This window comes from Spea bombifrons, chromosome 4 (genome assembly GCF_027358695.1).
Source record: "Spea bombifrons isolate aSpeBom1 chromosome 4, aSpeBom1.2.pri, whole genome shotgun sequence".
Lineage (NCBI taxonomy): Eukaryota > Metazoa > Chordata > Amphibia > Anura > Pelobatidae > Spea > Spea bombifrons.
Genome location: NC_071090.1, coordinates 108,298,184 through 108,324,273, shown reverse-complemented (window position 1 = coordinate 108,324,273; position 26,090 = coordinate 108,298,184). Strand labels below are relative to the sequence as shown.

Genomic DNA, 26,090 nt, shown 5'->3' with positions numbered 1-26,090 from the left:
ATAGTAATTTAATTCATTTAATTAAATGGATTCTGTGTTTACAATATACAGTTCCAGCTGGAATAGTGCGCAACCGCTGTGTATATTCATAGAATTATATATATATATATATATATATCCCCATATAGAAATATAACACTTATATATATATATATATATATATATATATATATATATATATATATATATAATATAATATAGTATTTTATTATTATTTTTTAAAATAAATGTGTATAATTATATATATATAATTATATATATATATATATATATATGGGTTTTTTTATTAAATATTTTTCATTAATATACAATAATGACAAACAGAAATTGATGACATGCGTGTGTTACCAAAGTCTATTTGCACCCCTTTTAAATTATGTTTTTTTTTTATTTTTTAAAGCCGTTTACGTATTTTTTTTCTCCATTAACCGTATCAGTTTCAGAAGGAAGACCGTAAGAATTGCGGTGCCTTCTGCTAGTGAAAGGGTTAAACGTGGAAATATGAGTTCTTGGCTTGCGTATACCGCGACACACGATATCTTTGGTTATTTTATGAGGAATATTTATGAATTTATATAGCGCCGTCCGCCAGTGTTAGGTCTCTGCCCGCACACCTTGAGAACCCTTTATCCTAAGCCTTTTTTTTTTAAAGAAGGCGCTTCGGCGGCTAGGTTATCATTCGTTTCCCACCTCTCCATGTGGAGACCGGGTCCTCTCAGCAAATAAGTTCATTTATAGCAGCAACTTGGCTGACTGACCCAAAGAGCTTGCAATCTACTCAGCGCTGCTTGCTCTTATCTGCTTCTATACGCTTCAGTGTGATCGCACTGAGATACAGTTCTTATAGTATGTGTGTTTGATATATTTTGGGGGGTTGTTTTGGCGTGTACACGCGCACATATAATCCATGTGTCCTGGATGCACAGATATAGGGGTGACCCCAGTGTCTATATAGACCATATATATCCTGGTGCAATAGGGAGGGAGATGACATCTGTATAAAGGTGATAGATAAGCTGGGATATATATATATATATATATATATATCCCATCACCCTTGTACATTATATATATATATATATATATATATATCCCATCACCCTTGTACATTATATATATATATATATATATATATATATATATATATGTGTGTGTGTGTATGAATGTATATATATATATATATATGTATGTGTGTATGAATGTATATATATATATGTGTGTATGAATATATATATATATATGTGTGTGTATGAATGTATATATATATATATGTGTGTGTGTGTGTATGGATGTATATATATGTGTGTATGAATGTGTATATATATGTGTGTGTATGAATGTATATTTATATGAATATAATGTATATATATACATATAATGTAGATGGATCTGGCATTGATGCTCCAAGGTTAGCTAGTCCGGGAAAATGCCACCAACCCACCCAATGTGAGATTTCTGCCACAGATATAATTATCGTGGTTAAGTGGAATGGTGTGAGTTATCAACATTTCAGTCTATTCCACAGGATCTCTATCTGATACGTGTACGTATGTATGTATGTATGTATGTATATATAACAGGCACAGTAGCTGGAGATCGGTGGACCTGCCCAGTGTTGGTGTGGACACGCAGATCTCTGGTACCCAGCTGTGTTTGTGATACCCAAGCCGTGGATCAGTGGGTCTGTTACATGGACATGGACACTATGAGCATCTCGATACCAAGGACACCAGACACGCAGCTCCAGGCAAATCAGACAGCAAGTGACAGGACCACCAAGCAGAGAGCCGTGGACTGGGAGTAACAGGGAGACCAAGCTGGGGAGACGTGGACAGGGAGTAACAGAGAGAAGAAGCTGGGGAGACGTGGACAGGGAGTAACAGGGAGAAGAAGCTGGGGAGACGTGGACGGGGAGTAACGGAGAGAAGAAGCTGGGGGGACGTGGACGGGGAGTAACGGAGAGAAGAAGCTGGGGAGACGTGGACAGGGAGTAACAGAAAGAAGAAGCTGGGGAGACGTGGACGGGGAGTAACAGGGAGAAGAAGCTGGGGAGACGTGGACGGGGAGTAACGGAGAGAAGAAGCTGGGGAGACGTGGACAGGGAGTAACGGAGAGAAGAAGCTGGGGAGACGCGGACGGGGAGTAACGGAGAGAAGAAGCTGGGGAGACGTGGACGGGGAGTAACAGAAAGAAGAAGCTGGGGAGACGTGGACAGGGAGTAACAGGGAGAAGAAGCTGGGGAGACGCGGACGGGGAGTAACGGAGAGAAGAAGCTGGGGAGACGTGGACGGGGAGTAACAGAAAGAAGAAGCTGGGGAGACGTGGACGGGGAGTAACGGAGAGAAGAAGCTGGGGAGACGTGGACAGGGAGTAACGGAGAGAAGAAGCTGGGGAGACGTGGACGGGGAGTAACAGAAGGAACGCGCATACAGGCAGGAATACTTCCAGGTGTGTCCAGGTTGCAGCACTTCAGAGAAAATGGATCACAAGGCGCGCACGTACAACGTGTGACATATTAATCGGAGATACTGCGACGGGTACAGCCAGGGAGACGGGAGCACGTGGTGCAGGGGGTAGATACAGAGCATCACGGTGGCAGCGAAAGGTGGCAGAAGCGAACATACAGACAGGGGCACAACTACAGAGACACAGACGTGGGAAAGAGACAGGAGCACAGACACATACAGGAGCACACGGGGAAAGAGACAGCCACAGAGACAGTGACACGGGCAGAGACAGTGACACGGGCAGAGACAGTGACACGGCCAGAGACGGTGACACGGGCAGAGACAGTGACACGGGCAGAGACAGTGACACGGGCAGAGACAGTGAGATAGAGAGACAGTGACACGGGCCGGTGTAGAGACAGACAGGTACAGATAGACATACCCAGGACGCATCAACAGTTTCTGAAATAAAAGGACGTGGACATAATGACAGACAGGAGGACACAGAGAGAGGGGGGAAGGGCAAACGATGACCCTACGGGGGGCATTCAGGGGGTGACCAGGGAGACGTAGTCCAACCCTCTGCAAGTGACAGCGGCACACGCTTACTGAGAGGTACACGCATAGCCCGACAAATACACGCAAGACTCCTAGACAGACAGACGGACAGGAGAGGGGCTGATCACAGGATACAGACGGACAGGTGAAGCGCCGCACACTGGCCATTAACCGTTTCACAGCCTGATGGGGGGGATCAAAATGTTGGATGAGAAAGGGTTAAAGGTGTGCACCCAGCTGGCGTGTTGGGTTATATTAAACACGCAAGAAGTGACAGGCGCCGAGTTGCGGAGGAGCGTAGCCGTGTAACGTGGCTAATACCTGCAAATGCCGTTAATTAGCCCTGATTAACACATTTCAGTCTGATGATGGAGAGCCTATTAAGTCCTCCCCCGCAGGGCAGCAGGGCTTTTATTTGTGTGTTTGGCCTTTAATCTGGTATTTGCCGATCTGCCAAATGAGCAAATGTTTTTCTAATTATCAGTTTCTCAAAAATAAATACAATTTGAATTAGTTTGTGGAATTTAGTTCAATGAAGGACAACTTTCCACATCAGAATATATGGTTTTTACCCCATCCTCGGGGGGTGAACGGGCGGCTTCTCGGGGTTATAACCCTGGTCTCGAGGTGAACGGGCAGATTCCCAGGGTTTTTAATCACAGCTAGAATCCCTGCTTGAATACAGGTGACTTAATTCAGAACGTCTTTACCGTCTTGCTTTTCATTAGGACTGCTACTAGAACCTTTCGGTTGCCACCATTAGTCAGACATTAGTCATAGACTATTTCGTGATAGTTTAATATTTGGCGGGTTCAGGGTTACTCGCCTTGAATGGTCTCAGAGGGGTAGATGAGACAGGACAAGAAGGCATAGATCAGGGTGGGTGAGCACTGAACCTCAGATCAGGCAGGGCGGGTGAGCACAGAACCTCAGATCAGGACGGGCGAGAACAGAACCTCAGATCAGGCGGGGCGAGCACTGAACCTCAGATCAGGTGGGGCGAGCACTGAACCTCAGCTAATGCAGGGCGAGCGAGCACAGGACCTCAGATCAGGCAGGGCGGGTGAGCACAGAACCTCAGATCAGGCAGGGCGAGCGAGCACAGAACCTCAGATCAGGCGGGGCGAGCACTGAACCTCAGATCAGGTGGGGCAGGCGAGCACAGGGCCTCAGATCAGGCAGGGCGGGTGAGCACAGGGCCTCAGATCAGGCAGGGCGGGTGAGCACAGAACCTCAGATCAGGCAGGGCGAGCGAGCACAGAACCTCAGATCAGGCGGGGCGAGCACTGAACCTAAGATCAGGTGGGGCAGGCGAGGACAGGGACTCAGATCAGGCAGGGCGAGCACTGAACCTCAGATCAGGCAGGGCGAGCGAGCACAGAGCCTCAGATCAGGCTGGGCGAGCACAGAACCTCAGCTAATGTGGGGCGAGCGAGCACAGGGCCTCAGATCAGGCAGGGCGGGTGAGCACAGAACCTTAGATCAGGCGGGGCGAGTGAGCACAGAGCCTCAGATCAGGCAGGGCGAGCACTGAACCTCAGATCAGGCAGGGCAAGCGAGCACAGAGCCTCAGATCAGGCTGGGCGAGCACAGAACCTCAGCTAATGCGGGGCGAGCGAGCACAGAGCCTCAGATCAGGCTGGGCGAGCACAGAACCTCAGCTAATGCGGGGCGAGCGAGCACAGGGCCTCAGATCAGGCGGGGCGAGCACAGAACCTTAGATCAGCTCAGGGCCATTAATGGCATAAAACCTTTTACAGCTTTAATCATGGGTTTTTATCAAAATTACATTTTATTGTTTAAATATTTTATCTATTATTGCCAAAATGGAATATTTTAGTCCATAAGGTTGGCTGTGGTGAGCCAGACCACAAGAAAGCGAACAAAAGAAAAAAATATTTGTTTATATATTCATTTATTTAAAAAAGAAATGAAAAAAAAAATACAGACGCGTTAAAGAGTTAAACTACTTCTTGCTAAAAGAGAAGACTGGAGTCAGCGTTTCTGCTTCAGGATCCAACACCCAGAAGAGTTTAATCTCCCCTTTAAATATATACGGTCCGCAGGCTCCAGCGTGCGCACGACGTTTCGGCCAATTACCCGGCCTTCATCAGGTGCCGGCTTCACGGGAAAGCGATTGCTGAAGAATTTTAAATTAAGGAGGATGGATAGTGGGCTTTTTTTTTTTTTTGTAATTCAATTTTTTAAGGAGTTTTTTTTCTGGACGGGGGATGGGAAGGGCCAATATCTGTATACATGGGCTCTGGAAGACAAGAGACAGCATGGAGATCGAGGGGCGGGAAAGAAAACTCTGAATTACAATGTAAAGGGAAGGGTAAAGGGTGGGGGGTGGAGGGGGTATGAAAAGAATAGGTTGGGGAGGAGGAGTGGTAGATTAATGGAGGCTGCTTCGCTTAATAACATCTGGGGAGAGCTCAGAAGACCATCCCGCTATCGGGGGGGGGGTCTTATTACAGGATACAAGATGCCACCAGGATCGGAGCAAAGTGGCAAACTAGGGCAAGAGTCCAATTATTGGCACTGGCCACCACGAACAGGATACATTCTTTGATGTCAGGACTGTCCTGGTAAATTTGGGACTCTTGGCAGCTGCACTCGGCCTCTTTGTCTGAGATACCCGATGGATATGGCCCTCCTCTGACTGTTGTTCCTCTTCTCGGTGACGTCTGCCACGACAGAAGCTCATTCACCAAGCCGGCGTCACTCAGTTTACCAAACTCACCGACATCATCATCATCATGTCCGCCCCTTCCCCACTATCGCTGGCCGGGCAGGTGCAGAGACAGTGACGGACGGTCGCTCTGATCCATAATTAATAAAACGTTCCACTGTATTACCCTCTACCACTTCTGCTGGGAGGCTGTTCCACTTATCTACCGTCTCAATACAGTAAAAAGTCATTACTTCTAAGCCTCTGACCCTCTAGTTTTAGATGATGATTTCTTGTTGAAGAGCACCCATAGAGTACGGCAGACCATCATCATCATCATCATGATTGGTCCAAACCAAACACGGAGGATTAGAGGGAATGGAAGGAAGTTTTACGTTACTGATAGGGTAGTAGGTAAGCGGAACAGCCTCCCAGCAGAAGCGGTAGAGGGTAATACAGTGAGGGGATTAAACATGCATGGGATAGACATACGGCTCCTGAATCTAAGACGAGACCAACGACTGATTAAGGTTTGAGTCGTTACAGCAGGAGAAATGAGGGCCGTTCTGCCGGCAGGTTCCGGGTTGTTATGTACACCTGCGCTCCCCGGAGTGGCTGTTGCCGGACGGCGGCCGGTACGTTCCTACGCATGGCTTTTATAGAACAAATAGCCACAGAGCAGAAGCCTCGGCACGGTAAATGCCTCCATTGTGGACAGGCTGTGAACATCCACTTTATTTAACCTTTGACCCCTGTGGGTAGACAGTTTGGAACTGAAGGGTTAAATGGGCGGTTCCCATGATTAAAGGGGCCGTCCCATCGCATATGTCATGCGGATAATCCGTGCCGGGTTTTTCACCTGAACATTTTATCCCATAAAAAAAACTTAATTTCAGATTCTACGGCAACAGCCTATCAGCTCCTGCCTTCCTGTCGCTTGACGATTAAGTGTTCCCGCCAAAATATAACCGAAGAGCTGACATTTTACGTGATTCAATAATGATTTCCAGGCAAAGCTTGGCTGTACGGTCCCTCTATGTTGACGAGCCGGCCCTGTATCGTGTATGATTAATTCAGTCCTGTGACATTTAGGAAGTCTCCCCGTATATAATATGCATCATCCAGGGCCCCTTCCTGCGGTAGAAGCCCCTGGGGTTCGGCCCTTCACAATCCAGATGAAAGGGGGGTGGTGCGGAGCTCTCGTAATGCGTGGCTGGTGACTCTCAGCCGACAGAGCCGCAGGACCCTCTGGCCACCCATTAGATCACCAACTAAACGGGACGCAGCTGGACCCCCGCGGGCCGGCTAAGCGCGTGCTTTTTTTTTTGTGCCTAGGGGCCCCATGGGCTTTAAGTCGGATCCTGTTGCCACCGGCAGCCACGCGGCGGGGGGGGGGTTAATCCCACTTTAATGATAGTCTGTCCCAGGAGACGGAGAGCCGGACGAGGAGCTTTCACACACAACTCCCATGAGGCTGAGCCAGCCGTGGAGATAAGTTACCGCTCCAGGCTGTGGATGCCCCGTACAGGGGGGGGCGCTGCATTCTAATAGATTTGCGGGGGTAATTATCGCCGTGGCGGGCCGCGTGTAATACTCTGCACCCGTGTAGATGAACGCGTGTTCTGATCTCGGTTAACGTGTCTAATTACCCGCCCGGCTTATTAAAGACGTTATTTGTCTTCCTCCCCGATGCCTTTAATTAGTTTGCATTAATTAGAACGATTGGTTGTCATCTTAGACAATTGTGTCATTAACGAGGATTTGCTTAATTACGATGATGATAGCGATGAGACGCCATGTCTCTCCATTTAGAATTTACATTAATAGCCGGCCCCTCCCCCATGTCATCAGACACTGCCCCCCCATATTGTATAGGGAGCCCCCCGTATATATATATCTTATAATTATTATTTATATAGCACCATCATATTCTGGAGCGCAGTACAATGGCATCGAGCGAGCCTCAAAATCCACAGCTTCACTGTCAATAGGCAGGGGCTGCTGCTGTGTTACCCGCTGGAGGCTGCCCGCTATAGTATTCCTGTTTTATTATTATTATTATTATTTATTGTTTTATATAGCGCCATCAAATTCTGGAGGCTTCTCTATATTATCCCTGTTTTCTGGGGGCTTCATGCTGCGGCTTCCTGTTTTCTAGGGGCTTCCTGCGGCAGCACCCTGTTTCCCGGGGGGCTTCATGCTGCAGCTCCCTGTTTTCTGGGGGCTTCATGCTGCAGCTCCCTGTTTCCTGTGGGATTTCTGCTGCAGCTCCCTGTTTCCTGTGGGATTTCTGCTGCAGCTCCCTGTTTTCTGGGGGCTTAATGCTGCAGCACCCTGTTTTCTGGGGGCTTAATGCTGCAGCGCCCTGTTTTCTGGGGGCTTCCTGATGCAGCTTCATGTTTTCTGGAGACTTCCTGCGACAGCTTCCTGTTTTCTAGGGGCTTCATGCTGCAGCTCCCTGTTTTCTGGGGGCTTCATGCTGCAGCTCCCTGTTTTCTGGGGGCTTCATGCTGCAGCTCCCTGTTTTCTGGGGGCTTCATGCTGCAGCTCCCTGTTTTCTGGGGGCTTCATGCTGCAGCTCCCTGTTTTCTGGGGGCTTCATGCTGCAGCTCCCTGTTTTCTGGGGGCTTCATGCTGCAGCTCCCTGTTTCCTGTGGGATTTCTGCTGGAGCTCCCTGTTTCCTGTGGGATTTCTGCTGCAGCTTCCTGTTTTCTGGGGGCTTAACGCTGCAGCACCCTGTTTTCTGGGGGCTTAACGCTGCAGCACCCTGTTTTCTGGGGGCTTAACGCTGCAGCACCCTGTTTTCTGGGGGCTTCCTGATGCAGCTTCCTGTTTTCTGGAGACTTCCTGCGACAGCTTCCTGTTTTCTAGGGGCTTCATGCTGCAGCTCTCTGTTTTCTGGGGGCTTCATGCTGCAGCTCTCTGTTTTCTGGGGGCTTCATGCTGCAGCTCCCTGTTTTCTGGGGGCTTCATGCTGCAGCTCCCTGTTTTCTGGGGGCTTCATGCTGCAGCTCCCTGTTTTCTGGGGGCTTCATGCTGCAGCTCCCTGTTTTCTGGGGGCTTCATGCTGCAGCACCCTGTTTCCTGTGGGATTTCTGCTGCAGCTTCCTGTTTTCTGGGGGCTTAATGCTGCAGCACCCTGTTTTCTGGGGGCTTAATGCTGCAGCACCCTGTTTTCTGGGGGCTTCCCGATGCAGCTTCCTGTTTTCTGGGGGCTTCCTGATGCAGCTTCCTGTTGTCTGGAGACTTCCTGCAACAGCTTCCTGTTTTCTAGGGGCTTCATGCTGCAGCTCCCTGTTTTCTGGGGGCTTCATGCTGCAGCTCCCTGTTTTCTGGGGGCTTCATGCTGCAGCTCCCTGTTTTCTGGGGGCTTCATGCTGCAGCTCCCTGTTTTCTGGGGGCTTCATGCTGCAGCACCCGGTTTCCCGGGGGATTTCTGCTGCAGCTTCCTGTTTTCTGGGGGCTTAATGCTGCAGCTTCCTGTTTTCTGGGGGCTTCCTGATGCAGCACCCTGTTTTGTGGAGGCGCGCCCCCCTCCTTCGTGGTGTGTGTAGTGCTTTGTCTGTGTCCTCGCTGAACATGCGCGGCCTGCGCTGTCTCTTGTACATGGGCTGATGTTACTTTACATATGTATGGAGGCCCTGCTGTTCTCTTGTGTGCTGTCTGTCTCGCCCCAGTGAGCTGCTGCTTTCTGTTACAGTGTACACAGTGCTGGCCTCCTGTCTAACAATATACTTGCTGTCTCTGCTGCCTGTATACTGACTGTCTCTCTCTCTCTGCCGCCTGTATACTGACTGTCTCTCTCTCTCTGCCGCCTGTATACTGACTGTCTCTCTCTCTCTGCTGCCTGTATACTGACTGTCTCTCTCTCTCTGCCGCCTGTATACTGACTGTCTCTCTCTCTGCTGCCTGTATACTGAATGTCTCTCTCTCTCTGCTGCCTGTATACTGACTGTCTCTCTCCCTCTGCCGCCTGTATACTGACTGTCTCTCTCCCTCTGCCACCTGTATACTGACTGTCTCTCTCTCTCTGCTTAGATCACTGATCACTGAATCTCTCTCACTGTCTGTCACACTGACTGACTTCTTACTGAATGTCTCTCTTCTGCCTGTATACTGACTGTCTGTCTCTCTAGATGTCTATGTAATGTCTCCTGTTACACACTCACATCCCTTCTCATTTCTATGATTTCTTACTGGTTCAGTCACGCCCTCACATACAATCTCCCTTACACACTCACACTCTATCCCGATTACACACACTCTATCCCGATTACACACACTCTATCCCGATTACACAGTCAATCTATCCCGATTACACACTCACACTCTATCCCGATTACACACTCACACTCTATCCCGATTACACAGTCAATCTATCTGGATTACACACTCACACTCTATCCCGATTACACAGTCAATCTATCTGGATTACACACTCACACTCTATCCCGATTACACACTCACACTCTATCCCGATTACACAGTCAATCTATCTGGATTACACACACACTGTATCCCGATTACACACTCACACTCTATCCGGATTATACACTCACACTCTATCTGGATTACACACTCACACTCTATCCGGATTACACACTCACACTCTATCCGGATTACACACACACTCTATCCCGATTACACACTCACACTCTATCCGGATTACACACTCACACTCTATCCCGATTACACACTCACACTCTATCCCGATTACACACTCACACTCTATCCGGATTACACACTCACACTCTATCCGGATTACACACTCACACTCTATCCGGATTACACACACACTCTATCCCGATTACACACTCACACTCTATTCGGATTACACACTCACACTCTATCCCGATTACACACTCACACTCTATCCCGATTACACACTCACACTCTATCCCGATTACACAGTCAATCTATCCGGATTACACACACACTGTATCCCGATTACACACTCACACTCTATCCCGATTAACCACACACACTCTATCCCGATTACACACTCACACTCTATTCGGATTACACACTCACACTCTATCCGGATTACACACACACTCTATCCCGATTACACACTCACACTCTATCCGGATTACATACTCACACTCTATCCCGATTACACACTCATGCCTTTTCTCAAACCCTTTGTCCTGTTCCCTGTCTGGCTGTTATTCCCTTTCTGTTATGTTGTCCTTGATTTCCTCCTCCATGCATCACTCTGTCCCAGTTGTGTGGGCAGCCTCTCCGCGGCTGTGATGCCAGCCTGTGCCTGCCAGTGATTGTGTCACTGCCCATCAGCCGGGGCAAAGTGTGTAGGTGTGATAGAGAACCTCTGTAACTACACTGCGCACAACACCTGTTCATCAGCAGCATATAGATACCCCATATCATTATACATTATACACCGCGCGGGGGGTTCAGTATCAGTGTATAGATACTCGGTATTATTATACAGCGCGGGGGGTTCAGTATCAGTGTATAGATACTCGGTATTATTATACAGCGCGGGGGTTCAGTATCAGTGTATAGATACTCGGTATTATTATACAGCGCGGGGGGGTTCAGTATCAGTGTATAGATACACTCGGTATTATTATACAGCGCGGGGTTCATTATCAGTGTATAGATACTCGGTATTATTATACAGCGCGGGGGGTTCAGTATCAGTGTATAGATACTCGGTATTATTATACAGCGCGGGGGGTTCAGTATCAGTGTATAGATACTCGGTATTATTATACAGCGCGGGGGGTTCAGCGCGGTTGATTTACGGGGGAAGGAAGTTGGCAAAATAATTTCCTGTATCAATTGTATACAAACCTCTAGGACTCGTACAGGAAACGTACAAACTAGCACTTCTAGAACTGGCTTAATAGACTAGCACCACAAAGACTGGTAAAGATAACCACTAGGACCTAATATAGGTTATATATTGCCTGACGCCCCTCAGAGAAGTACATAGAATACACTGGTACCCCTAGGACTGGTACATAGAATACACTGGTACTCCTAGGGCCGGTACATACAATAGACTGGTACCCCCAGAAATGGTACATACAATACACTGGTACCCCTAGGACTGGTACAGCATATGCATTATCTGGCACCCCTAGGACTGGTACTGGGAATATGAAGACTAACACCTCTAGGACTGGTACAGATAACCCCTAAGACATGCATAAATGCACTGCCCTAGACCAGCCCTGTGCCATGCATGGCTTTATACACCTTATAACCCGCTTCTCCTTTCTCTATAGGTTCCAGGATTCGGAGGGGTACGTGCTGTACCCCCAGATCGGCGACCGGCTGGACCTGCTGTGCCCTCGCTCAGAGCCCCGAGGGCCCTTCTCCTCCTCGTCCTACGAATACTACAAGCTTTACCTGGTGGGCAGCGAGGACGAGGTGCAGTCCTGCGCCATCCTACGAACCCCGAACCTCCTCCTGACCTGCGACCGGCCGGGGCAGGACCTCCGATTCACCATCAAGTTCCAGGAGTACAGCCCCAACCTGTGGGGCCACGAGTTCAAATCCCAGAGGGACTACTACATCATCGGTGAGACCCGGGGGGTCAGGAGCAGGGCCGAGGATAACCTTTACACTTATGTTTTGGGCTCCCTCGGGGGTCCGCCGCTGTTCACACAGATCTCCTTGTTCCTGGAGACCACAGAGTCATGTTACCTGAGCTCTTAATACTCAGCTCGTGGTCCTTCAGGTCCTCTTACCCCGCAGAGCTTGCAATCATTCGCCACCCTTCCACCCTTTACTGTTTTATTACCCCTGTCTCCCCAAATGTCTTTTATATCGTTGAGTCCCACCTTCCTGCCACACTCTTTCATGTTTTGTACAGGTAGTCGCCGAGTCCTCTTAATGACTTGGAGGGTCACCTCCAGCCGTCACCTCCTCATCTCTCTACTCTCTTTCCCCTTTTCTGCTCCACTCAAGCACATAGAATCAGGGGTTACCCTCTCTACGCGCTGTTAGAGCTCATCACAGAAAAATATGTGGTCACAAAAGCTTTATGGGCCTTAGGGGTCTCTTTTTCAGTTACTCGTTGTACCAAAGTCCTCTGTATTCAATCGCTGCGCTTCCTCACGATTAGTCTACTTCCCACCATTACTCAGACCTTAATCAGTCGTTGGTCTTGTCTTAGATTCAGGAGCCATATGTAGATCCCATACATATTTGTTGATTTGAAGAGAGAGAGGGGATGGGAGAGAAGAGAGAGAGGGGGTGGGAGAGAAGAGAGAGAGGGGGGTGGGAGAGAAGAGAGAGAGGGGGGGTGGGAGAGAAGAGAGAGAGAGGGGATGGAAGAGAAGAGAGAGAGAGGGGATGGGGAGAGAAGAGAGAGAGAGGGGAGATGGGGGAGAGAAGAGAGAGGGGATGGAAGAGAAGAGAGAGAGAGGGGATGGAAGAGAAGAGAGAGAGAGGGGATGGGGAGAGAAGAGAGAGAGGGGAGATGGGGGAGAGAAGAGAGAGAGAGAGAGAGGGGATGGGGAGAAGAGAGAGAGAGAGGATGGGGAAGAGAGGGAGAGAAGAGAGGGGATGGGGAGAAGAGAGAGGGGATGGGGAGAGAAGAGAGAGGATGGGAGACATTTAAACTCATCATTTAACAAAGTACAGGAGGGAATTTTATTTTGAAGGAGGCTGAGATGGAAGGAAGTTTTACTTTACTGAGAGGGTGATGGATAAGTAGAACAGCCTCCCAGCAGAAGCGGTAGTGTCTAATACAGTGTGGGAATTTAAACATGCATGGAATTGGCATATAGCTAATGATTCCAGTGATACTCCCAGCATCCTGCCTGCTTTTTACCGGGGATGGGGGGCAGTAGGGGGCAGTGTGGGGTCCGAGGCAGCTGCTTTTCTGGGCCTTGGGGTGAAATGGGTCTGGGTAATGCCAGACTGCAATCCCCAGCATGCATTGAAGAAACTGAGAATGCTGGGATCTGTAGTCATCAACTACATTGATTACCCCCATCGTTCTGTCTTTTCTCTGCCGCCCTCCCATCCCCATCGCGACCCCCCAGCCTCTCTCCCACGTCTGTCTCCTTGGCTCCCTCGGGGGACACTCTTGCTTCCTCTGTCACTAAGTGGAAATAACCGGCCCTGACATTTAGGTCAGAAGCAAAACGAGAGGAGAGAGCGGAAGAAAGGGAGCCGAGCAGGAGAGCGCCCTCCGGTACCGAGCGTCCGCACCCCCCCGGGGACCGCTGTTACCTACAGAGACCCAATACCTGTCTGTCAGTCCGTTTGCTTCCATCTCTGACTCTCTGTCATTCTATACACACCGCATACTGTACACACCCTATACTGTACACACCCCATACTGTACACACTCCATACTGTACTCCATACTGTACACACTCCATACTGTACCCCATACTGTACACACTCCATACTGTACCCCATACTGTACTCCATACTGTACACACTCCATACTGTACCCCACACTGTACACACTCCATACTGTACACACCCCATACTGTACCCCATACTGTACACACTCTGTACTGTACCCCATACTGTACACACCCCATACTGTATACACTCCATACTGTACCCCATACTGTACCCTATACTGTACACACTCCATACTGTACCCCATACTGTACACACTCCATACTGTACTCCATACTGTACTCCATACTGTACCCCATACTGTACACACTCCATACTGTACCCATACTGTACTCCATACTGTACACACTCCATACTGTAACCCATATGGGACACACTCCATACTGTACACACTCCATACTGTACCCTATACTGTACACACTCCATATTGTACCCCATACTGTACACACTCTGTACTGTACCCCATACTGCCCCCTTACTGTACCCCTTACTACACCCCACACTGTACACACTCCATACTGTACCCCATACTGTATCTCATACTGTACACACTCCATACTGTACTCCATACTGTACACACTCCATACTGTACCCCATACTGTATCTCATACTGTACACACTCCATACTCTACTCCATACTGTATCTCATACTGTACACACTCTATACTGTACTCCATACTGTACACACTCCATATTGTACCCCATACTGTAACACTCCATATTGTACCCCATACTGTACAGATTCCATACTGTACTCCATACTGTACCCATACTGTACAGATTCCACACTGTACTCCATACCGTACCCACTCCATACTGTACAGATTCCATACTGTACTCCATACTGTACCCACTCCATACTGTACCCACTCCATACTGTACCCACTCCATACTGTATCCCATACTGTACACACTCGTACTGTACCCACTCCATACTGTATCCCATACTGTACCCCATACTGTATCCCATACTGTACACACTCGTACTGTACCCACTCCATACTGTACCTGTTACTGTATATACTTGTTACAGTGTCCCCCCCGGGAATAACGCGGACGCTGTGAGGTAACGGTGTCTCTGTCGCTGCTCTCTGATGGCGCGGGGTGGGCAGGAAGGCAGATATCACCCCAACAGGACCCGCAGAGGATGGGGTCGGGATGGAGGGAAACGAGAAAAGGGAATGAGGAGAGGGGCCACTCGCCCCGCTGGCCCCGTCAGGTGGTCATTGTTATTATTAATCAAGTAGTGAGTGCCCTGCTCGGCCTGAGCCGCCGCAGCCCTCTCTCCTCCTCAGGTCTCCATAGTCTCTCTATTTCCATATTTTCCCCATTTGCTCCCCTGCGTCTCCCTCTCTCCGTCCCCCCGGGCCATGTCATCGTACACCTCGCCGTCTCCCGCTCCCCCGGCTCATTCCGCCTTCTGATTGGTGGAAATGCCTCCCTTCCGTGACAAGGGACAGTGGGGGGATGTGATTGAATAAAACAGAAGCCAAGATGGCTGTCAGAACTCGTTACACATCACAGTACGGCGCAGAACGCCGCCGCTTTCTACACTACTGCTGAGTATCCGAGAAGTGATAGCGAGATAATGAACGTCTCGTGTGAGGGGGACCCTGGAACCAAACGCGCCATTCGCCATCAGCGTATAGATACTCTGTACCATTATACAGCGCAGGGTGCTCCGTATAGATACTCTGTACCATTATACAGTGCGGGGTGTTCCATATAGATACTCTTTACTATTATACAGCGCGGGGTGTTCCGTATAGATACTCTGTATTATTATACAGCGCGGGGTGCTCCGTATAGAAACTCTGTACCATTATACAGCGCAGGGTGTTCCGTATAGATAGTCTGTATCATTATACAGCGCGGGGTGTTCCGTATAGATACTCGGTATTATTATACAGCGCGGGGTGCTCCGTATAGATACTCTGTATCATTATACAGCGCGGGGTGTTCCGTATAGATACTCTGTATTATTATACAGCGCGGGGTGCTCCGTATAGATACTCTGTACCATTATACAGCGCAGGGTGTTCCGTATAGATAGTCTGTATCATTATACAGCGCGGGGTGTTCTGTATAGATACTCTGTATTATTATACAGCGCAGGGTGTTCCGTATAGATACTCGGTATCATTATACAGCGCGGGGTGTTCCGTATAGATACTCGGTATTATTATACAGCGCGGGGTGCTCCGTATAGATACTCCGTATCATTATACAGCGCAGGGTGCTCCGTATAGATACTCTGTATCATTATACAGCCCAGGATGTTCCGTATAGATACTCGGTATCATTATACAGCGCGGGGTGTTCCGTATAGATACTCTGTACCATTATACAGCGCGGGGTGTTCCGTATAGATACTCTGTATCATTATACAGCGCGGGGTGTTCCGTATAGATACTCCGTATCATTATACAGCGCGGGGTGTTCCGTATAGATACTCTGTATCATTATACAGCGCGGGGTGTTTCGTATAGATACTCTGTATTATTATACAGCGCGGGGTGTTCCGTATAGATACTCTTTATCATTATACAGCGCGGGGTGTTCCGTATAGATACTCTGTATTATTATACAGCGCAGGGTGTTCCGTATAGATACTCGGTATTATTATACAGCGCGGGGTGCTCCGTATAGATACTCCGTATCATTATACAGCGCAGGGTGCTCCGTATAGATACTCTGTATCATTATACAGCCCAGGATGTTCCGTATAGATACTCGGTATCATTATACAGCGCGGGGTGTTCCGTATAGATACTCTGTACCATTATACAGCGCGGGGTGTTCCGTATAGATACTCTGTATCATTATACAGCGCGGGGTGTTCCGTATAGATACTCCGTATCATTATACAGCGCGGGGTGTTCCGTATAGATACTCTGTATCATTATACAGCGCGGGGTGTTTCGTATAGATACTCTGTATTATTATACAGCGCGGGGTGTTCCGTATAGATACTCTGTATCATTATACAGCGCGGGGTGTTCCGTATAGATACTCTGTATTATTATACAGCGCGGGGTACTCCGTATAGATACTCTGTATCATTATACAGCGCGGGGTGTTCCGTATAGATACTCTGTATCATTATACAGCGCGGGGTGTTCCGTATAGATACTCTGTATTATTATACAGCGCGGGGTGCTCCGTATAGATACTCTCTATCATTATACAGCGCGGGGTGTTCCGTATAGATACTCTGTATTATTATACAGCGCGGGGTACTCCGTATAGATACTCTGTATCATTATACAGCGCGGGGTGTTCCGTATAGATACTCCGTATCATTATACAGCGCGGGGTGTTCCGTATAGATACTCTGTATCATTATACACTGTATATATTCACTGACCTGCGCGTATTTACTGTTCCTCCAGCCACGTCGGACGGGACCCTGGAGGGTCTGGAGAATCTCCGGGGAGGCGTCTGCGAGACCAAAGGCATGAAGGTGACGCTGAAAGTCGGCCAAAGTGAGTAGTGGGGCAGCGGGTGCGTGACTACCCCGGGGCAGCGGGTGCGTGACTTCCCCCGGGGCAGCGGGTGCCTGACTTCCCCCGGGGCAGCGGGTGCGTCACTTCCCCTGGGGCAGCGGGTGCGTGTGTGCCCCCCCTATGGTTTTACGAGCAGATTCTCGGGGGTTATACCCCAGTGTTGCTGGTAAATGGGACAGATTCTCAGGGTCACACATAACCCTATAACTCTGCTAATCGGGAATCAATGGGAGCGCTGCGAATGCGCATGGTCGTCTAAATATACCCCGAGCCAGCGCTGGAGCTGATTGGCCGGAAGTATATTACGGGGAGAACACGTCTTCTGGGGGGAAACGATGGAAATTTAAAGGGACCTCTCATCCGTCATATGCAATAGAAACCAACGAACGCCTCTGGGGAGCGCCTCACCTTTCGTGCATAAGCCACGCATTATATATTCGCACTATGATGCCACTGACTGGGGTGAAAAGTTTATTAAAATGGCATTATTGGGACTCATTTTGAGGAGGCTGATCTCCACCGGCCTCCAGCTGATCTCCATACAAAAGGCTGCGTCTGTATACACAGCCGTCATCTAACGGTTATTATCCCGAGTTGGTACACAAGGTGTAAATTCCTCCGTGTCTTAGCTGCACATCGTGCCGTGGGAGAGCTGTTGCTGGGGCAGCTGGAATGAGAGAGCGTCTTATTGGCTCTTCATGTGAGATATGGTCTCTCTGTGGCAGTTGATGTTGTGAGATGTGGTGTCTCTGTGGCAGCTGGAATGAGAGTGTCTCTGTGGCAGTTGATGTGAGATATGGTCTCTCTGTGGCAGTTGATGTTGTGAGACGTGTCGCTGGGGCAGCTGGAATGAGAGAGTGTCTCATTGGCTCTTCATGTGAGATATGGTCTCTCTGTGGCAGTTGATGTTGTGAGATGTGGTGTCTCTGTGGCAGCTGGAATGAGAGTGTCTCTGTGGCAGTTGATGTGAGATATGGTCTCTCTGTGGCAGTTGATGTTGTGAGACGTGTCGCTGGGGCAGCTGGAATGAGAGAGTGTCTCATTGGCTCTTCATGTGAGATATGGTCTCTCTGTGGCAGTTGATGTTGTGAGATGTGGTGTCGCTGGGGCAGCTGGAATGAGAGAGTGTCTCATTGGCTCTTTGTCACGGATCTTGTTAGTCCAACCGACTACCTCCGCTGGCTTGTGCTCCCTTAGCCTGGGACAACACACTTTCCGCGGTTCCCCAGTCACTAGCCGAGACTCAGTGTAGGGTATAAACTAAAACGAAGACTCATTTATTTTGGATATATCCAGCAAAACACACATTAACATAAAAACAAGATATTGGGACACAAACCACCCCCTTAATCTGCCTCCCAGAGACAACAGGGGCAGTAATGGGATTAACAATACAATGGGATCGCAACCTCCACTATCTATTACTGGCCGAAACCAGTTTCAGGGATGGCCGGGGTAAATGTCTGTAGTAGTGGACCTGGGGGGAAGGGGGGGGCATAATAATGCACCATTTTGAGATGATATACTGCTGGTGGTAGCCACAGAAGTCTTTACAAACCCAGGGCCCATAGTCAATAGGGAGGAGGCTGGCAGTCAGGCCTCTCCAGTGGCCCCAGTGATGGAGGGTCCCGTCACACTCTTGATGTGAGATACGGTCTCTCTGTGGCAGTTGATGTTGTGAGATGTGGTGTCTCTGTGGCAGCTGGAATGAGAGAGTGTCTTTGTGGCAGTTGATGTGAGACATGGTCTCTCTGTGGCAGTTGATCTTGTGAGATGCAGTGTCTCATTGGCAGCTGGAATTAGGGAGTGTCTCTGTGGCAGTTGATGTTGTGAGATGTGATGTCTGTGTAACCTGTTGTAAGAGTTCTGTATCTGCTAGTTGATGCTAGGAGTTGTGCTGTCTCCTTTTTCCAGCTGATAGAATGACGTGCTGTTTCTGTGGCAGTTGGTGTTATAAGGGTGATGTCTCATTTGCCAGCTGATGATAGGAGATGTGCTGTTTCTGTGGCAATTGATATTATGAGTGATGTCTCCTTTGACAGCTGATATTATGAGATGTGCTGTTTCTGTGGCAGTTGGTGTAATAAGAGTGATGTCTCCTTTGCCACCTGATAGAATGAGACAAGCTGTTTCTCTGGCAGTTGATGTTATAAGAATGATGTCTCATTTGCACCTGATAGAATGAGACAAGCTGTTTCTGTGGCAGTTGATGTTATAAGAGTGATGTCTCGTTTGCAACTGATAGTATGAGTTGTCTTGTTTCTGCAGCAGTTGATGTTATAAGAGTGATGTCTCGTTTGTCACCTGATAGTATGAGATGTCTTGTTTCTGTGGCAGTTGATGTTATAAGAGTGATGTCTCCTTTGTCACCTGATGGTATGAGATGTCTTGTTTCTGTGGCAGTTGATGTTATAAGAGTGATGTTTCCTTTGCCAGCTGATGGTATGAGATGTCTTGTTTCTGTGGCAGTTGATGTTATGAGTGATGTTTCCTTTGCCAGCTGATGGTATGAGATGTCTTGTTTCTGTGGCAGTTGATGTTATAAGAGTTATGTCTCCTTTGTCACCTACTGGTATGAGATGTATTGTTTCTGTGGCAGTTGATGTTATGAGTGACGTCTCCTTGCCAGCAGATGTTATGAAGCGTTCTTTCTGTGGCAGTTGATGTTATAATGACAATGCAAAACGCGCTGGTATTACACACTGATGACGGATCGCTTTCACGTTATATTTAACTTATAGAACGCCAACCGATTCCGCAGAGCTAGACAAGGGATGACTAACAATTCTCTTCAGTAAATACCAGTCTCTGCGCTGCTGGATAAAAAAGAGGATGAGTGAGGTTACTTAAAGGGACAGCCTCACAAAAGACGAACGCTTATTAAAGTACTCTGGAAGTAACCCTAACCCTCTGTGAGGACTATGCCTTCTTTAAAACCTCAATAAATAAAAGATTTAACTTTGGTAGCAGCTGCAGCCCTGGAGATGCAGTTGCCCTCCTCAGTGGTCTGACGCTTCTCACCACTCATTGGCTGTTTAAAACAGTGGCAAGAAAGTGCGCCCATTAGAATCACTTTCCGTGCATTCACACTGGGGGGGGGGGGGTTGTTAGTCCACCCGTTCGTGTGGTGGAGCTGTTCAGCCAAGCACATCTCCTGCGGTGGGGGGGGGGTCAGTGGCAAAAGCAAATGGGGGGATTTGTGATTGGCTGTTCAGTAAGGTCACGTTGTTTGTGCTCCATTGGTGTCCTCGCTTGTATCCAGCAGTATGGAGATCGTTTTTATAGTCCTCCCAAGATGATAACACAATGTTTTTTCCTGTGGGTCGCATCTGACGGCGTGAGATGTGCCGACTCTGTGCCAGTTGATGTTATGAGGGCGCTTTCGACGTGCCAGATAGGAAATGTGTCTTCTTTGCCAGTTAATGTTACGCGATTTCCTATTTTAGTGGGAGTTGATGTTATGAGATGTGCTATCTCTGTGCCAGTTGATGTTACAAGAGCGATGTCTCTGCCAGTGGATGGTACTAGGGCAGTTGATATCGGTAAACATGCCAGTTGATGTAACTTGAGTGTGTTCTCTGCCCTTGATGTCGTAAGATGTGCTGTTGGTACAGCTGACCATCATTTGAGATACATGTTTGTGCGGAAGCTAATGGTTTTTGACAGTTGATGTTATTGGAGTTTTGTGTTTTTGCTATATGCTGCACATTCAGACTTCCCATAAGTCATCAATTTACGTTGGGGGCCTCTAACTCTCTGTTTCTCCCCCCATAGATCCAGATGGCAGTACTCCGCCTCGCAAACCATCTTCATCTGGAAAGGATTCTGGGCTGTCTCCATCTGTGCCAAATCCAGATGCCCCGAACCTAGGAGGTACGTTAATCAGTCCGAGAGATACATAAAATAATGGAGGAACTGGTAAAATGCTCTGCAGGGCCCCTTTCTGTGACCTGGCATGTTAGCCTGTCTAGGAGGAGCCTTGGACCGGGAATTCTTGGAGTCAGTACTGGCAAGTGTCTGTTTTCACCCCAGTCTCAGGGAATGGCTCACATAGTTGCAACCGACTCCTTCATATTCTCCTCTGATTTAATGATATCCTGAGCATCCCCATTGGTTCTTTTCTCACTGCTCTATCACAGCTGGAAGCCCTGCTTGAATACAGGTGACTTCATCAAGAATATCTTTTGACTTCATAAGGTCTTTGGATTAGAACAATTTGGCTGCCACCCTTTGCGAGTCACGACAATAGAATCTTTATGATGGGCTATTAGAGGGTTAATATTTAAAGAATCTTGGGATTAAATACATTTTCTTCTCTGTCAGCTTCTAAAGGGGGGGGGTTGGTGGGTCTCACAAGGAAAGCAGAGGGTCTATCTGTCTGCTGACCGTAGGAAACGTTCCATAGCCAAGCAGGGTAACAGCGACCCTCCGGCTCAAGGACAGACATAGGAAGAGATTCGGTGGAGTGGGGCGGGGGGGGGCTTGGTGTTTCGAGGGTTATGGAAGCGCTGCTTACCCACAACGAGCGCCAGGGAGTTTCTGAGCTGTCACTTTGAAAGATACCCTTTCATAAACTCAGCAATTTAGACAGAAGGGAAAGCAGCACAAGAGAGATGAGAAGACATAGCTTGCCTGGTGCCTCCAGGACTGGACAGCTCTCCCACCCGTCCCTCTCGCCACCCCTGGCATCTCGCTGATTTAATGCGTTCGGCCAATTAAAGTGCACATTCTGTCTTTTTAATTAGACTTAATTAAAGCTGTTTATTTAACTCTGGCTGAGGGACCCAAGAGGCAGATAAGAGGGCGGCAAAGAGCCATAAACCTACCATGGAGTGTCTGTGGACCCTGCAGGAGGAGGGGCAGATTCCCAGCACCTTCTGTCTGTGTTGCCCTGCAAGGGGCTTTTTGAAAGCTTTTATATATATCAGCCACACATGGTTTTACTACCCGCTTGATGAGTGTTCGTATTTAAATTGCTCTTTTCTCGCTCTTTTCTAGGAGACATGTCTGGCAACGCGACTAAAACTGGTGAAAACGGTCCCCTTCCTAACTCCCATGTGCCTCTGGTGGCTGGGGCGGCCGGAGGTGCCGTCCTCCTACTGTTGGTGTTCGGAGTGGCGGGATGGGCTTGCCACCGCCGCCGCCAAGCTAAACACAGCGACACGCGGCACCCGCCTCTCTCTCTGGGCTCCCTCGCTACTCCCAAACGCGGAGGCAACAACAACGGCCATGAACCCAGCGACATCATAATGCCTCTCCGGCCGTCCGAAGGGGGCGCCTTCTGTCCTCACTATGAGAAGGTCAGCGGGGACTATGGACACCCTGTGTACATTGTCCAGGACATGGCCAGTCAAAGCCCGGCCAATATCTACTACAAAGTATGAAAGAGCCACCGACTTTGCTTCTTCTTGTAGTATTTTTTTTATTTTATTTTAATTTTTTAAGGGTTGGGAAGTTGTAGGATGTTAATGGGTTTGGGGGTCAAGAACCTTGAAAAATGAAGGGTGGGAGGAGAACGAGCCCCGACAAAATATTTAAACCCCCCTCTTCATAGTGGTGAGGTGTGTCCGTTAATGTGTTGGTGGGCAAGGTGGTCCGCAGTTAGACGTTTCCCTCTGCCGCGAAGTGCAGTGTGAGACTTAAGCCTCGCGAACCTTATCCGTGGCTTACGACATGACCGGCGGCCATTTTGCTCACGCTCGCGGCACCGAATGTTGGAGGGTTGACCAGAGAGTGGTGACCAGAAGAGGTCACCATGGGTTTCTTGGTGGACGTTAGGGTTCATTTGACTTTACTAGAGAGAAATAACGTTGTTGAAGTTAGCCATGTCGACTACGAGATGATTGGCCGAAGACTCCGGGCTGTCGTTGGTGGCAGCCGTCGAATAATAGAGGTCTTAGTTCAGCTGCCGTCCAACAAAATGGCAGCTCGTGATTTCCTCACCAGTTGTTTTTGTTGTTTTTTTTTTTGTATCACCAGCCCAACGCCTTAAAATGTGCCATTTCCGTCCCCTCTTTCCCCTCGAATTTTGCACAAATGTTTAGAATCTTTTCCTTTTTAAAAAAGATGTGACTTTGTAGATCCCGCTAAGTATTACGAAATCATCCGCGTGCCTTTTAAATACAGGCAAGAATCTTCTTTTCCTCGTAAAACTGTATTTTCCGTCGGCAGAGTTAATAATATCCTGAGCAACCGTGGCCCCCGAAGTCCTTTTATATTTGTGTTTGTTGCGAACAATACAACCAGAGTGGGGTGAAGAGGAATCAGTTGCTCACATATATTCGCTCCCACTGTGTCCGCGCGCTGGGACATGTTGAAATATGGCACCTCGGCTGGGGGCACGGGAGAAGAGGGGGGTAGAGAAAACGGAGCGTAATTAAGCTAGGCCCTGTATCCATGACGACAGATTGGGCCTACTTGCTCTTCAGCTACTCTCCCCCCCCTCTTTTTTTCCCCCTCTCCGTGTCTGCTTCTCTCCCTCTCCTCGCTATGGCATTAAAGTGTCGGTCGCCAGGGAGACAGATAGCGAAAATGAGCGATAAAAAAAAGGGGGGAGACGTAGTTTTTACGGCTGAGTGTTAGAGAGATATTTGAAGATGTCAGCCGCACAAGTAAATACACTTGATAAAAGACGGTGCGGGCAGGACGGGAGGTCCATTTTTACGCTTGGCGACGGTCGCTAGCCCCCCGCTTTCAAATGAAATCATAGCCTGTGAAAATGAACCAGACCTCAGCTCCCACGCCAACCTGAGGACTCGGAACACAATTGTTAAAAACGTATTAAAAATCAATCCGATAACGCTTGGATTTTGATCAAGCTGTTTTTTTTAACAAAAAAAATTGTTTTATGGGAGAGAAAGGGCTAAGTTTGGTTCTACCCCCCCACCACCACCACCACCATGGAGAAAATCATGGCGGCGCTCACGCCAAATACTTTAAAAAATATAAATATATGTTTAAAAAAAATGTAAAAAATCTTTTTATTAATAAAATTAATAGTCACTTCCTATAAAATATCTAATTAAGGCTCTCACTCCTCGGATGCTTTAATTTTAAACAAATGTGAGCAATTTAAAGTATTTTATTATTATCGTATAGGAAAATACAAAAAATTCTGCTCCTCCATAAAAACCTTTTAAAATTCTCTTTTATATAAATCATCACTATAAATTAATTTTTTTTCTTTTTAAAAATACATTTTAACCCATTGATCTCCAGCATAGCAAGGCTCCGCCTTCGGTTCAAGCTTTCGAAAAAGGTTTAAAATCGTGACCTCTAAAATTATAGGATTTTTTTTTTTTTTAAACGAAAAGGTTTTGTTTATTATTTCGGGTTTTTGCACAAGAATGCAAATACTCCCCAGAGGCACTCGGTGAACCACCGCGATTGAGGGGGGGAATGTTAAAACATTGCGTGACAAAAAAAATGCCATTCTTTGGGAAATAAATAGATTTTTTTTTATGATATCCACAGTATAAATTTTTCCTCCCGTGATGATTATACTGCATTTTTTTTTTGCATGTACTTTAGAAATCTGCCATTTTCGGAAAATTATCCTTATTTTGCACGAGAAAATTACTCTAGCTCATAGCGAGAGCCCTCGCAGAATAAAAGCAGCTAAAAAAATAATAAATGAATTTAAAAAATCCTGATTTTATTTAGTAAACTGATTAATGCATCATAAATGCAGTAAATTGAGAAGCGTATGACAAAAAATTTAATTTTTTTTTTAGTGCATTCTTCTCTAAGGATCTACCCTTCAGCCAAGGATTTTTGCCGGTTAATGTGTTTAATAGATTTTATTGTGGCCTTTTTTATCAGTATTTTTAGCCAGAAAATAAAAAAAATGCACTTAGAGAGAAGTCTGGAATCGCTATTTGAACCCAAAACATGCAGCGCATTGTCCAGCGCTGAGGAATATGATGGTGCTATATGAATTAATAAGTAATAATAATTAGGATTCTAGCACTTTTAAAAGGGTAATATGGGCACCCCGTGCGGTGACATAACTACATTTGGTGCTTACTACTCAGCTTAGGGATATGACATCATATCCTGCGGCTCCGCCTTTTAAGGATAGCCGCCGCCAGGTGGAAATTAACTTTGGAGGCTGTGCCGACATGGACCTTTTCTAACCGGTCCCCCTGCTGCGAACTCAGGGGGGGCGCAGATCATCCTCCCGCTCGATGTCCTGCTGCTCAATGGGCCGATTACAGGGGAGATCCTGGATCTCCCCAACCAGCCCGTGTGCTACGCTGAGCTCAGCATTAGAAGACACGGGACATCAGGATATGATGTCACGTCCCGGGAAGGCATTGACCCCGCGTGGGGGGGGCGCTGTCCTAAGTCATACGTCTACAAACTGCCAACCCAGGCCTAGTCTGCCTAGCCGAGAATACGCCATTGCCCCTGTGTTAAAACGTATGGATTGTAAGCTTCTTGCGCTAGAGGGGAGAAATAGCACAATCATTTTTTTATATTATGTAAAACTCGTGCCATATAAGAAAAAAACTAAAAATGTGTTCACATTAAAGCCTCCACAAACCCGGCCAGTA

General features: G+C 47.9%; 1 protein-coding gene across 1 annotated transcript in view; it reads left to right on the top strand.

The window, feature by feature from the left end:
- EFNB3 (ephrin B3) overlaps positions 1-23,074 on the top strand; it is a 23,959-nt gene extending 885 nt beyond the window's left edge. Inside the window, exons 2-5 of the mRNA XM_053464794.1 lie at positions 11,932-12,227; positions 17,422-17,514; positions 21,310-21,408; positions 22,534-23,074. Coding sequence (XP_053320769.1) covers positions 11,932-12,227; positions 17,422-17,514; positions 21,310-21,408; positions 22,534-22,919 — 874 coding nt within the window. The 3' untranslated portion in view covers positions 22,920-23,074. The remainder of the gene's footprint in view (positions 1-11,931; positions 12,228-17,421; positions 17,515-21,309; positions 21,409-22,533) is intronic.
- The last annotated feature ends 3,016 nt before the right edge of the window (positions 23,075-26,090 follow it).